A 15,100-nucleotide genomic window follows, 5' to 3' on the forward strand; every position below is an offset into this window, starting at 1 on the left:
AATAAAATATTAGTTTAATTATGGGCATTTATTTTGATGGTTGCTTTTTGGAAGGAAAAAAATAAAAGGAAAAAAAGAGTATATTTTATAAAAACCATATACCTTAGATTTCTTGATTAAAGGAAAATCTCATCCTTAAACAAAATTACTTCTTGTGTGTATGAAAAACAATTTTATGCTTCTTCCTTTATAATCTTTTTCTATTCTCCACACATATTCCCTGATGATTAATTTTTATAAATATAACAAAATATAAAGATATTTTTAATGTGTATAACGAAATAAAAAAGTTTATGAAATCGGCTATGTTTTATAAATATTTCAAGTTTGTCATTCATCTTTGTTCTGTAACTTTTTTTCCTTTTCATTGTCTTCTTCTCTTCTTTTGCCATTTTTTATAACTGTTATTTAGTTTAAGATCGTGTACCAAATATAAAAAAACGTTTTTTTAATTTGGTTGTTCAAGATCGTGAAAAAAAATTGTTGGAATATTAGGTACCAAATCTAAACAATCATGTACAAAAAAATATTTTAAATTTTGGTAGCCAAATCTAAACGATTGTATACTAAATAAAAATGATCGTGTACCAACAAATATTGGGAAAAAAACAGTTTGATTTGGCTATCCAAATTTAAACTATCAAATCTAAATGATAGTATACGAAAATAGCCAAATTTAAACGATTATGTATCAAATAATCTTTAAAAAGACGTTTAGATTTGACTAACCAAATTTAAATGATAAAATCTAAACGATCGTGTGTACAAAAGAAATAATCAAATCTAAACGATCGTATATCAAAGAATCTTTAAAAAAATCATTTAGATTTGTGATGCAAATCTAAACAATAAAATCTAAAAGATCGTATAGCAAAGAATAGCTAAATCTAAACTATCATTTACCAAATATATTATGTCAAATATATTATGTGTTGTGTGCCAATTAACCACGAGATATTTTTGGTATTTTCCATTGTGTGAGGTTTTTCTCTTTTCAAAATTGTTTTATTCCGTGTAAACATTTTGCTTATTTGTTATATTTTTTAAAAAACTCTTAAAATCTTCATAAATATAACATAACACCAAAATATGAAGACAATTTTTAAAAATATTTCACGTTTGTCTTTCCTTTTTATCGCAATTTTTTCCCTTTCCATCTTATTTCTTTTGCAATTTTTCTTTTCCTTTCTATCTTCTCTCTTCTCTTCTTTTTCCGCAAATTTTCTTTTTTTATTATTTTGTTAAAATGTTATTTGATTCAAGATTGTGTACCAAATATAAAAAATGTTGATACACGATTTTGAACAAAAATAGTTAGAATATTGATACACGATCGTTTAGATTTGGTACACAATCATATAGCCTAACCCCTTATTGGTACACGATCGTGGATCAAATATAAAAGAGATGTTGAAAAAGATTGTTGGGATATTGGTACACGATCTTTTGTGTAGCCAAATCTAAACAATCGTTTACCAAATATAAATCAATACCCAATCTTGAAAAAATTCATTGGGATATTTATTTGGTACACGATCTTGAAAAAAAAATCATTTGGATATTGGTACACGATCATTTAGATTTGGGTACATGATCGTGTACCAAATCTAAACAACCAAGATCCACGATCGTGTACTAAATCTAAACAACCAAGATCGTTAAGATTTGGTACGCGATCGTGTATCATTTTGCGTATCATAATCATTTCAAAGAAGAGTTACATACATAAATGGCTAACAATTAATCACGTGTTGACGGTACCATTTTTGGTATTTTTTTATTGTTTCCTCTTTTTTAAAATTTTTACGTAGAGTGTAAATATTTGGTGAATTGTTATATTTTTTAAAATACCTATTTATTTAGTGAGTTAATTAACATTGTTTGAGTTATTAAATAATTATTATTCAACATTAAAATAGTGAGTATATATTGGTTTGTAAATTTTGATGAACTCAAGAGCAAGATTATTTTTCTTTTTTTCTTTTTACCTAGTATGCTTGAACCATAAATTAAATTTTAATTCAGACTCAAGCCATTAAACTGCCTAACCCCTCAATTTAAGTTCATGAAAAATAAAATAAGGAGTTTTTTTTAAAAAAATATAACAAAATGCGAAAATATTTACATCGTATGGAACAATTTTGAAAAAGGAAAATTTTCACCAAGTCTACAATTTGAAATACCAAAATACCTTGTAATTAATTGACCACACATATGTATGAAAAGCTCGGTACACAATCGTTTACCAAATCTAAACGATCTTGGTACATGATCTTGTACCAATCTAAACAATCTTAGTTCACGATCGTGTACTAATATCATTTATATTTAATACAAGATCGTGTACCAATATCGTTTAGATTTTGGTACACGATTGCATTTCCAGGTCTAAACAATTGTGTACCAAGATCTAAACGATTTTTGTTCAAGGTCGTGTACCAAGATCTTTTATGTTTGATATACAATATTGAACCAAGATCGTTTATTAGATTTAGAAGAGGAAATATAAGAGAGGTGACGAAGAAGGTAGAAATTCTAAAAGAGGAAATAGAAAAATCACGAACAAGAACAAATGTGTATATGAAGAAATGAATACTATGAAGAATAGATGAATAAACCGCAAATAAGAAGAAGAAAAAATGAAAAATAGTCTGCAATATCAATGATAAATCTGTAATTTATGAAAATATTTTACCGACTTCATATGCTTTTTGATTTTGTTACACACGAGCCATAAACACTTTGGTGTTTTGTTATATTTATAAAAATTAACTATAAAATAATCTTTCTTTTTTTTTTGTCAGAAATGTTGGTTATGAAATAATTAGTTTACTAATTTTGTTTTATATTATATTTAGAATGGTAAATTTAAATGAAAACTAATGCAAAATTTATTTTTGAGAAGTGAAATGAACAAAAATATTGTAAGTTCAATTTTACTTGCTCCATACAAATTATAATACCTTGAAACCATTTTATTTATAGAGGTAGAAAGTGAGAGAGCTACAACCTAACTTTTGGAATTCTAAAAACTTTTGAAATTTAATAATAAGAAAAAGAACTTTGATATAATAAGAAAAGTCTTTTACATTATGTATACTAATTAGGGATAAAATTTGATTATTTTATAATTTCATTTTTAAAAAATAGTAAAATAAATTAAAATATTTAGAGTATGTAGTAAAATTTTGGATTCTATCAATCATAGATATCGATATAAGCATATAAGTGTCTATCTATATTTATTATTGATAGAAACTAAAACTTTTGTTATATGTTATAAATATTTTGTAAAATTTTTTAAATTAGTATTTCGAAAATTAACAAATAAAAAAAAGTGTATCCAATAATGGTTGGAAATGAAATATCACAACTTTTATAAAAATTGAGAGGGTGGACTTAATTTGATCTTACCAATAATTAAAAGAGATTATTATATGAAATTTATTTTATAAAAGTTTCTTTTTTTATCAGGGAGTTTATAATTTTTTCATGTTATATTATGTCCATTTTTATATTCCAGGTATATATGAGTACGTCGTTTTAAAATGATTATTTTTAATATTTTTTCAATTTGTTTTATGTTATATGTCAATATTATTATTTTTATTAAAGTTTTGTTTTCTAAATCAACTGTGTGTATTGTTCATAATTTTCTTTGAACTATCCGTGTCTACACATTAATTATATGTAACTATATGAAAAACTGCATATCTACAAAAAATGTTGTTCTATCTCACCACTTTAAATTTGGCAAAGTTTCTCACCGAGGATGCTCCCATTTTACCTGAGGGAGAATCTGACAAAGAAAAGCAACTTGCAGTTGATGCATGGAAACATACAGAATATCTTTGCAAGAATTACATTTTGAATGGGTTAGATAACACACTATACAATGTGTATAGTAGTGTTGATTCGGCCAAAAATCTATGGACTTCATTAGAGAAGAAGTACAAAACTGAAGTTTCTGGTGCAAAGAAATTTATCGTTGGAAAATTTCTAGATTACAAAATGGTGGACTCCAAAACTGTAATCAGTCAGGTTCAGGAAATCCAGGTAATTTTACATGATATACATGCTGAGAATATGACTTTGAGTGAGTCTTTTCAGGTAGCATCAATAATTGAAAAATTGTCACCCTCATGGAAGGACTTCAAAAATTATCTCAAGCATAAACGCAAAGAGATAAAACTTGAGGAACTTGTGGTCCGACTTGGGATTGAAGAAAATAATAGAAAGGCGGAAAAGTGTACTATGGATAGTACAATAGATCCCAAGGCCAACATTGTGGAAAATAGACCACAAAGTAACAAGAAAAGGAAGTTTTCTGGTGAAGGTTCAAATAAAAAACAACGATTCACAAAAAAGTTCAATGGCAAGTGTTACAACTGCAACAAAATGGGACATCAATCAAAAGATTGTCGTAAACCAAAGAATCTTTAGGAAAAACATGCCCAAGCTCATATCATAGAAGTTGATGAAGTATCAGATGGTGTTGCAGATATTGACCTTTGTGCAGTCATTTCAGAATGCAACATGGTGGGCAATTCCAAGGAGTGGTGGGTAGACACTGGGGCTACTCGTCATATTTGTGCCAACAAGGATATGTTCACATCATATGTGCCAGTTTCTAGTGGAGAACAACTATTTATGGGTAACTCCTCTACTTCAAAGGTTGAGGGACAAGGCAAAGTGATTCTTAAGATGACCTCTGGCAAGGAACTCACTCTCAACAATGTGCTTCATGTTCCTGACATTCGCAAGAACTTAGTTTCTGGTTCATTGCTTAGTAAGAATGATTTTAAGTTGGTCTTTGTATTTGATAAGTTTGTACTTTCCAAGAATGAGATGTACATTGGAAAGGGTTATTTGAGTGATGGTTGGGTTAGTGTGAGCTTAATCCAAAACTTTGTTATAGTTGATAATATTTTAATTTATTTTGCTATTTTTAAAAATACTTCTATTTTAATATTATTATGTAACTTACTCAAAATCTATAATTAATTGTGATAATTATATTTGATATAAACTTTGCATATATTTGAAATTAATAACTAAACCATATAAGTGCATAGATATAATAATTTTACAATATACCATCTTATATATCAAATAATAAATATGAGATGTATATTTTCATTTTTTCAATATGTTTATCAACCTAAAAAATAAACTGATAAGCAGAACTACCTTAATCACATTTGAAAACTTTCCTTATTCTAAATGAACCCCCACAACAGCAACAAAAATAACCCCGATTAAACAAATAGCTAACGTCTTTAAGAAAGTTAAATAGATTTTGGCTTGGAAAAGATTAATCAAAGATCGAGAAGAAATGAGAACTTGTTCCTAACTTCAAGATTTTGAACTCTTCACAATCTAGTTGATCAAGCTAGATTGAAAGTTCTAAACATGCATTCTAACACAAGAATATAAAGAAAATCATAAAGCTTGAGAGATAACACTCTATGAAAATTTCATTCAAATTCAAATTCAAATTACCAGACAGGTTTCATTAGACAAAAACCACGAGAGAGCTGAGATTGTAGTTTTAGTGGGGGAAGTCACCTCACAGTTAGCTCAGTTGTCAGTACATCCGATCTTGAGACAAAGAATTCTTGTGGTTCAATTCATTGATCCTTATTTGATTGAGAAGCATCGCCTAGTAGAAGTAGGGCAAGTTAAGGAGTTTTCCATATCCTTTGATGATGAACTTATGTTTAAGAGATAATTATGTGTGCCAACAGAAAAAGCAATTAAGACAAGGTTATTGGTTGAGACTCATAGTTTCCCATTTCTCATGCATCCAAGTAGCACAAAAATGTATACGGATCTGAAAAGAGTTTGTTACTAGCGTAATATAAAGAGAGAAATGGAAGATCTTGTTAGTAAGTGCTTAGTATGTCAGCAAGTTAAGGCACCTAGACAGAAACCAGTAGGTTTGTTACAACCTTTAAATGTGCCAGAGTGGAAGTGGGAGAATGTGTCGATGGATTTTATTTCAGGGCTGCCTAAGACCCTGAAGGGTTTCACAGTGATTTTGGTCGTCATAGACAGGCTTACGAAATCGGCACATTTTGTACCAGGAAAATCCACTTATACTGCTAGTAAGTGGGCAGAGTTGTATTTAACTGAGATTGTGAGACTGCATGGAGTGCCTGTATCAATTGTTTCTGATAGGGATGCACGGTTTACTTCCAAATTTTGGAAGGGACTTCAGACTGCTATGGGTACGAGATTGGATTTCAGTACAGCCTTTCATCCACAGACTGATGGTCAAACTGAACGTTTGAACCAAATTTTAGAGGATATGCTACGAGCTTGTGTTATAGAGTTTCCAGGTAGTTGGGACTCTCATCTACATTTGATGGAGTTTGCTTATAACAACAGTTTTCAGGCTACCATCGGTATGGCACCATTTGAGGCTTTGTATGGCAAATGTTGTAGAACCCCTGTTTGTTGGAGTGAGGTTGGTGAACATAGATTGATGGGACCTGAATTAGTTCGGTCTACTAATGAGGCTATTCAAAAGATTAGAGCACGTATGCAAACAACGTAGAGTAGACAGAAGAGTTATGCAGATGTACGGCGAAAAGACCTTAAGTTCGATGTGGGAGAAAAGGTATTCTTGAAGGTAGCACCTATGAAGGGTGTTATGCGTTTTGAAAAGAAAGGGAAGTTAAGTCCTCGTTTTGTTGGACCATTTGAGATCTTAGAGAGGGTTGGTGTTGTGGCGTATCGCTTGGCATTACCACCATCTCTCTCTGCAGTTCATAATGTTTTCCATGTTTCGATGTTGAGGAAGTATGTGGCCGATACATCTCATGTAGTGGACTATGAACCCTTGGAGATTGATGAGCATTTGAGCTATGTAGAACAACCTGTGGAGATTCTGGCTAGAGAGGTGAAGATGCTTCGTAATAGAAGCATTCCATTAGTAAAGGTTTTGTGGCGGAATCATCGAATTGAAGAGGCGACATGGGAGCGAGAGGAAGAGATGAGGACTCGTTATCCAGAGTTATTTCAGGATTAGAACTTTCGAGGACGAAAGTTTCTTAAGGAGGGAAGAATGTAACGCCCCAAACTTGAAGGTAAATTATTTTGAGAGAAAGAAGATGTGAAATGTATTAATATAGTTAAATATATATATGTATTTAATTATATTTAATTAATATATTTATTTTATGTTTTATTAAATAAGAGAAAAGAAAAAGAAAACTTTTTTTCTTTTTCTTCTTCCTCCCGTGCGCCCTTCCCCTTCTCCCCGTTCGCAGCGCAGCAACCGCCATCCATTCCTCTTCTTCTTCCGTTCGCAGCAGCCGTCGGCCGCCGCGTCTCCCCTACTGAAGCTGAGCGCCGCGACCTCCATTCCGTTCTTCATCTCCGTTCGCGAAGCAGTCTTGCAGCAGCCGCCGCGTAACCGTTCTTCATCTCCATTCGCGAAGCAGCCTTGCAGCAGCCGCCGCGTAACTGTCCGGTCCAGATCTGCGGCGCCGTTGCTCTTCCGCCGCTGCCCAGCCGTCTCAGCCGGTTCTGTCTCCGTCGAAGCCACGGTTCTGCAAGCCGTCTCCGCCGGTTCTGTCTTCGTGAAGCCCTACGCGCAACCTCTGTTTCGAGCCGCCGCCCATTCCGTTCTCCTCTGTTTTCTGCACTGCCGCGCGACTCTCCGACCGCGTCAGATCGTTGATCGATTTTGAGGCAGCCGCCACGTCTCCTTTGGCCGACCGCTGACCGACCCACACTTAGGATTTTTGCTGCGAGTCCGACAGTCGTGCGTTGAGGTGTGCTGAGGTGTGCTGCTGTCTCTGTTTTACAATTTTATCGAGGTTGCTTTGTTGGTAACAACTTAAGTATGAATGGTAATTGGTTTCAAAGTGGTTCAAGTGTTATGGTTGGAATGTTTAGCTAATTTGTTAATTGGTTCTTGAAGGTGTTGGGAGTAACGTTGGGCTCCCTTAAATTCACAACCAATTTGTGAATTGTTGAGGGTTCAGTTCGCCAATATATCGGTGAGTTGGAACTTACGTTGAGGAAAGTAAGTGAGATATGTATCGTGGAAGTAATTGAATTTTGTGTTGTTGTGCTTAGGATTGTTTCGAGGACGTTAGTTGATTAAGGAGCTTCCCCAACTTTGAGGTAAGGGACTTTCTACTGGACTCACCTAAAGTTTTTGAGTTGTGTTGGACTGTATGGATGATGATTAAGATGTACATGTTTGATTGCAGACTAAATGTTTAGTGTATGTTGTATTTGACTGGAAACATATATATATACATTGATGTGTGAATTGATGTGGATTGCCGAAAGTATACATGTGAATGACTGAAATTATGCTTATGTGTACATGATGATATTAATAGATTGTGCTGTATAAAGATTGGATGTGAACTAGTGAATTTGTTTCGGTTGGATGTGGATTATACTGAACTGTGGTTTGTGCTGGTGAACTGAGGGGTGTATTGACTTGACTGTATAGTGGATTGACTGATGTATTAGCATATTATTGACAGACAGATGATTGTAGTAAAATAAGTTGACTGTTAGGATGTTGAAAGAAAGGACTTTGTGATTTGAAGTAACTGAAAGATGGGTTGAATGGAATGAGGGGATAAATTGTTAGGTTGTATTGGGATGTTTACCTTGTAGGTGTCCCACGGGATCACCAATTTATTTTGCACCTTCGGGAGCATTTGACTGATATGTGTTTCTGCAGAACACTAGACTGATATGTACGTCCCTCGGGGCGTTAGACTGATATGTACGTCCTTCGGGGCGTTAGACTGAAATGTGTATCCTACGGGATCACAAGACTGCGACTGTACAGGGTGTCCCAATAGAACTTTAACAATTTATTTTCCCCTGACGAGACCAGTAGAGGGTCTCTTACTGAGTATTGTTATACTCACCCTTCTTATGTTTAATTTTCAGGCAAAGGAAATAAAGGTGGCAAACCGGTGAGGGGCAGGAAGGAAGCGTGATTGCCATAGGGAATGTGTTATTTTGCTTCCGCTTATGGTTTCTTGTGAGGTTTAAAATGAATTGAAATTTAGTTTACAAACGTTTGTTGTAAATAGTATTATTTTATGCTTTCTTGAATGTTTAAAAATCAGGCCTGACTTGAAGATGTTTTTTTTTTTAAAAATTGCTTACGTTTTGTTTTATATTAATCAAAGTCTTTTAATTGTTAAAAATTAACGATCTCGACTTACTTAGAAAAGTTGGGTCGTTACAATCTAGCTTATAAACAAGCATTTAATCCATCTTGAAGTCTTTTAGCTCTAACTTTTGTTATTGAGCCTGGAACCATAATGGTTGCCTCTCGATTGGTTTGACTTGAGAAGTTCTTCCATGAATTTTTAGCATATGCTTCATTTTCCTCTTCATTTGAGTTGGTGTGAGCTTGTTGAGTCTCATTTTGTGCTTTGTTGATCAACATCTTATCATAAATCATAGTATATTTTCGAAAGACTATAGACTTTGTAGAATAAAAAAATAAAAATGGTAAAAAAGTATCTACATTTGTAAAAAAACCTCAAGGAACATGAAAGCATAGAAATAAAAAAAAACAAAAAAAAAACATATAAAAATGAAAATTAAAAATTAAAAAATTAAATTTATATAAAAAAGAAAAATAATAAACAAATATTTACAATTAAAAAAAATAAATATGTAATATCTGACGTTAAATAAATCAAATATCATACAACTTAAAAGAATATAAATATTATCTCTCATTGAATAAATATAATCTTATATAATTAAATATGTATTACACCCCAGTTAAATTTGAAAATAATTCAATAAAAAAAGTATTTTCAATTTTATTTTCATATTTACGTCATTACAAATTTTTTACTTTTTAAAATAAAATAAAAAACCATTAGAAATTAATAAATATATTATAATAATTTGGACATGACTTTTGTGTAAAATGGAAGCCTATAATGGGTGGTGATCCTAAACCGAGACCTTAAAATTTTAAAAGGACACTGTCACTATACAAAATGCATAATATAATAAGAAAAATACATTATTTAATATATATTGTAATTTGACACTACAAAACTAATATTAAGATACAAAAATCGAGAATGTGAGATGTGCGTCTCCCCTAACTCTTTAATATATCCGTCCATGCTTATAATTTTTTTTACCTAACAAAAAAGATGATATATTAAAGCTTCTTATATAATTTAAGCTACTCGGGTAGAAACCCCAAAGTTTGATGTGGTTTAATTCATGATATTCTATTCCATTCATAATTTTTTAAAAACCATTATTAATATTTAATTTTAGTGGCGTGATTGTATATTTTATTACCGTAGTCTGTATCTCCTAAATATAAACTCTTGGCTAGATTGTAATTTGTGGTGTTTTATGGGCTGATTTTGTTCCTTTTGGCTAGGTTCTTTGTTGGTTAAAGCGAGTTTGGTGGTAGTTTGGTTGTGAGTTTTGGCTTTGGATGTTTGTGAGGGGTCGGTTTTGTGCACTATTTTCGGGCTTTTCTTTTTTTTTTTTTTTCTGTTTTTTTGTAGTTATATGATATAAACTCACAAATTTAAAATAAAATAGTTATAGAAATTTATGAATTAGTACAAACATTAATTTCAAATTTATGTTAAACCAAGTGAAAATTTTATTAGTATAATTTTTTATAAATAATATATCAAAACAGGATCATGAGTTTTTTCATTTCTGTTTTAGAATTTCTTACTTCTTCGTCAACTCTCATATTACTTTTTCAAATTTTCATTTGGTAAACGATGTTTGTCATCTCTCATATATTTCGTCATCATATATTTGGTGCACGATCTTGAACTACGATCGTTTAGATCTTTGTCATTTCTCATATATTTTCTCTTTTAGATCTAAAAGATCGTGTACCAAGCTGTGTACAAAATATAAAAGATCTTGGTACACAATCTTAAACAAAATTTATTTAGATTTTGGTACACGATCCTAAACCAAGATCGTTTAGATTTGGTATATGATCGCTTAGATTTTCATACACGATCATGTATCATGATTGTTTAGAAGAAAAATTACATGCAAGTGTGTGACATATGTTGATATTACCTACACGATCGTGTATCATGATCGTTTAAAAAGAAGAATTACACATGTGCATGTTGACTTAGACATTTTTTAGAGTTGGCTCGTGAACTTTTTTGTTTTTTTTTTTTAAACTCTTACATTAATTTTGTGAAAAGAAAAATCTATTTTTTCTTCCAAGGCAAAAGTAAGAATTCTGGAAACAAAATGGGACTTTTCTACCCGATCAGTCAAACAAATTACAATACTTTCGCATTTCCCATATTACCCAAACAACGAACCATGAAACTCACTCTATAAAATAAAATAAATCAACATAAAGTTGGAAGGGTAATTTCGTCTACACAAAAAAGCTCGGAAATCTGTACTGGCTGTTTATAAATCAAAATCATTTCGTTTGTCGTCACTATCATTTATCAGTCATATCTCAGATTTTTAGCCTTTTCGTTCTCTCCATTTCTCTCTACCGCAAAATCTCGAGCTCCAATGGGAGATTCAGCTGAAGCTCTTCAAAATGATCTCAGATTTCAAGGTCCTATTGACGGCAACGTTCTCGCCGCCATGGCGCTGGCCCGCTGCGGCGTCGACAGGATGTTTGGCGTCGTCGGAATCCCCGTTACCTCTCTGGCCACTCGGGCAGTTTCTTTAGGAATTCGATTCATCGCCTTTCATAACGAACAATCGGCTGGCTACGCCGCTTCTGCTTATGGTTATCTAACGGGCCGCCCTGGTGTGCTGCTTACTGTTTCTGGCCCTGGTTGTGTTCATGGTCTTGCAGGGGTTTCTAACGCCATGGTTAATGCTTGGCCTTTGGTGATGATCTCTGGTTCTTGTGATCAAAGAGATTTCGGCCGTGGTGATTTTCAGGAGCTTGATCAGGTGGAGGCTGTGAAGCCCTTTTCAAAAATTTCCGTGAAGGCCACGGATATTTCCGAGATTCCGAATTGCGTTGCTCGAGTTCTTAATTCGGCTGTTTCTGGTCGGCCTGGTGGGTGCTATTTTGATCTTCCGTCGGATGTCTTGCATCAGACTATTTCCGAGTCTGAGGCGGAGAGATTATTGGTCGCAGCGGAGGAATTTGCACGTCGCGAAGTGATTCCTAGAGTTCCAAACTCACAGATTGAGGAAGCTATTTCGTTGTTGAAACATGCGGAACGGCCACTGATCGTGTTTGGTAAAGGGGCAGCCCTTGCTCGTGCTGAGGGGCCGTTGAAGAAGCTTGTGGAGACTACTGGAATTCCATTTCTTCCTACTCCAATGGGTAAAGGACTGCTGCCAGATACACATGAGCTTGCGGCTACCGCCGCTAGGTCGTTGGCGATTGGTAAGTGCGATGTTGCGCTTGTGGTTGGGGCAAGGCTTAATTGGTTGTTGCATTTTGGCGAGCCGCCCAAATGGTCCAAGGACGTGAAGTTCATTTTGGTTGATATTTGCAAGGAGGAAGTTGAACTAAGAAATCCCCATTTGGGTTTGATTGGCGATGCAAAAGAGGTGTTGGAATCCATAAATAAAGAGATCAAGGATGACCCATTTTGTCTTGGAAAATCTCATCCATGGGTTGAAGCCATTTCGCAGAAGGCAAAGGACAATGTGGCGAAAATGGAAGTTCAACTGGCGAGGGATGTTGTCCCATTCAATTTCTTGACGCCAATGAGAATCATTCGAGATGCTATATTGGCTCTTGGTAGCCCTGCACCCATATTGGTCTCTGAAGGGGCCAATACAATGGATGTGGGTCGTTCAGTTTTGGTTCAAACTGAGCCAAGGACCAGGCTGGATGCAGGAACATGGGGAACAATGGGGGTTGGCTTGGGCTATTGCATTGCTGCTGCGGTTGCTTCGCCCGATCGTTTGGTAGTCGCAGTGGAAGGTGATTCTGGATTTGGGTTCAGTGCTATGGAAGTTGAGGTATTCATTCTCCCCTTTGCACTTTTTTCCACCAACTTCTTTCATGTTGTATGATTATTATTTGATTCTTAACTCATTGAAGAGGCTTGCATATTTTTTTAGAACTGAAAAAAAGACTAATGTTCAAAATAAAATGAAACTAAAAGCACCTAAAACTTAGAATCATAGGATCAAAGATGAACTTGGATATCTTAACTAGGTTCACACATCATAACACCAAGAACAAACATCTACTTAGCAAACTCAAAATTTGCAAATACACGATTACATGGGGAAAATAAAAGCATTCCAATGAAGACAAATATCCTAAATATAGTAGTTCGCGAGAACTTGGATTGATCAATATCTTGTAGCGTCTCCTGCATAATAAAACATTGTTTAGTTTGTTCCAATGTTGTTTTGAGTCAATCATCATTGTTACTTTCTGGTTTGGAAATGTTTATTGGTCGGTTACTATGTTTCATTTCAGCTGTCCCTTGGTAAACATGAATGACATTAAAAAGAAACATGTAGACACTGGTGATCAGTAGCTCTAGGATTATTCTTGGTCACGTTTCATGGGATGTCTTTAAACGGGTTGCATCCTTATTTTGATGGTTGAGTTTGTAGATATCATTCTCATTTCATTTTAGGTTCGATATGTCGTTTGTTTCACAGGGGCTTACTAGATTTTCTTCATTTTTTGTACTTAGATCTTTGTATATTTATTTTATTTGTTCATTTTGACACATTGGTTGTTAAGTCAAATTACATGTGTCACAACATGTCTTACGTATTAACTGCCTTGCCTAGAATATTGGACTCAGAATGTTTAATGTCCTAAGTAGGCACCTTAGCACTATATACAAATTCCCATTAGTCAAATCTGAAATTTCGTTTATTGTCGTAACTCATAAGTGATCTAAGTAAGTTTTGGAGTTTTAGAACTCCGTTTAAGTTCTAAAAGTTGTACATCTTACTTTGACTTGGGTTCTACTGTAAATAGTGTTTGATTTTCCCTCGTGTTTTTTTCTAAAGAGCTCTTTATAATTTTTAATTGCCCAGTTTTGCTCCTCATAATCTCGAAACATTTATTCAATTGAGATCTCAGAAACAAACTGATGGTTTCTTTTTCTTTCCTATTTGCAAAATGTCTCTATGTGTCTTTCCAATCCTACTTTAAATTCAGACAAGTTATGTGCTCGTCTACTTCCAAGTGTAGAAGCTTTTCCTTTTTAGTGGGAGCTCTTCTCATCTGATGTACATTTTTCTGGTTTTCTACAGACTCTGGTGCGCTATCAGTTGCCAGTGGTTGTGATAGTTTTCAACAACAGTGGTGTTTATGGTGGCGACCGGAGAACGCCACAAGAAATTACTGGACCCTATAAGCACGATCCTGCGCCAACCTCTTTTGTCCCATCAGCTGGTTATCACAAAATGATTGAGGCGTTTGGAGGTAAAGGATACCATGTCGAATCACCTGAGGAACTAAAATCTGCACTAGCTGAGTCCTTTTCTGCTCGGAAACCAGCAGTCGTAAACATCAAGATTGACCCGTATGCTGGTGCAGAAAGTGGAAGGCTGCAACACAAGAACTGAAGTTAAGTCCTTACTTCTGTGTTGTATTTTCTTTGCTTGAGACTCTTTGTGCCAATGAAGAGTTTCAAGCTAACAATCTTAGTTTTCACACACTCTCTCTTTTATTTCTTTCTTTTTGTTAGCCTATAAATTATGTAAATCATGGAGTTTGAATAAAATTAATGTAACTTGTAAAGCCTGCAGTTGGATAAACGATTTAACAGTACTTTAAGCCTAAATCCATCATTACCAAAATGCAATTCTTTTTTTTTCTTCCTATTTCTTTTGGTTTCTTGAAAGGTTCAAATATACCTTATGTCAACTAAGGGTGGTCAGTGCGAAATGGAGTTTTCGAACACTAAACATTAAACAATCTGATTCAATTGGATATATATTTAAAAGGGTTAAATAAAACTATTTGTTTTTCTCTTTCTAGTTAAGTATATAAACATTACATTACTGTCGGTAGGTAGTTTATTGAGAAAAGCATTTTAGTACTTTCTTATGGGGGCAAAAATGTAAACCTCTTATTAATATTTTATATGTTAGATTTTATTTGCCTTTATGAGGTGGATCATTAATC

The 15,100-nt window shown here is 33.8% G+C and overlaps 1 protein-coding gene and 1 long non-coding RNA gene across 2 annotated transcripts; both read left to right on the forward strand.

Annotated features, from left to right (window-relative positions):
* The first annotated feature begins 7,577 nt into the window (after positions 1 to 7,577).
* On the forward strand, positions 7,578 to 8,404 carry LOC116403257. The gene is made up of 3 exons (XR_004215924.1): positions 7,578 to 7,781; positions 7,931 to 8,009; positions 8,089 to 8,404. It is a non-coding gene; the product is annotated as an uncharacterized LOC116403257 (long non-coding RNA).
* A 3,050-nt stretch (positions 8,405 to 11,454) lies between these two features.
* On the forward strand, positions 11,455 to 14,796 carry LOC101218890 (2-hydroxyacyl-CoA lyase). The gene is made up of 2 exons (XM_011655119.2): positions 11,455 to 12,960; positions 14,224 to 14,796. Exons 1-2 carry the CDS (start codon positions 11,539 to 11,541, stop codon positions 14,536 to 14,538), a joined length of 1,737 nt encoding a protein of 578 aa, XP_011653421.1. The 5' UTR covers positions 11,455 to 11,538; the 3' UTR covers positions 14,539 to 14,796.
* Positions 14,797 to 15,100: the final 304 nt, after the last annotated feature.

Source organism: Cucumis sativus, chromosome 4, assembly GCF_000004075.3.
Source record: "Cucumis sativus cultivar 9930 chromosome 4, Cucumber_9930_V3, whole genome shotgun sequence".
In the NCBI taxonomy this organism is placed as follows: domain Eukaryota; kingdom Viridiplantae; phylum Streptophyta; class Magnoliopsida; order Cucurbitales; family Cucurbitaceae; genus Cucumis; species Cucumis sativus.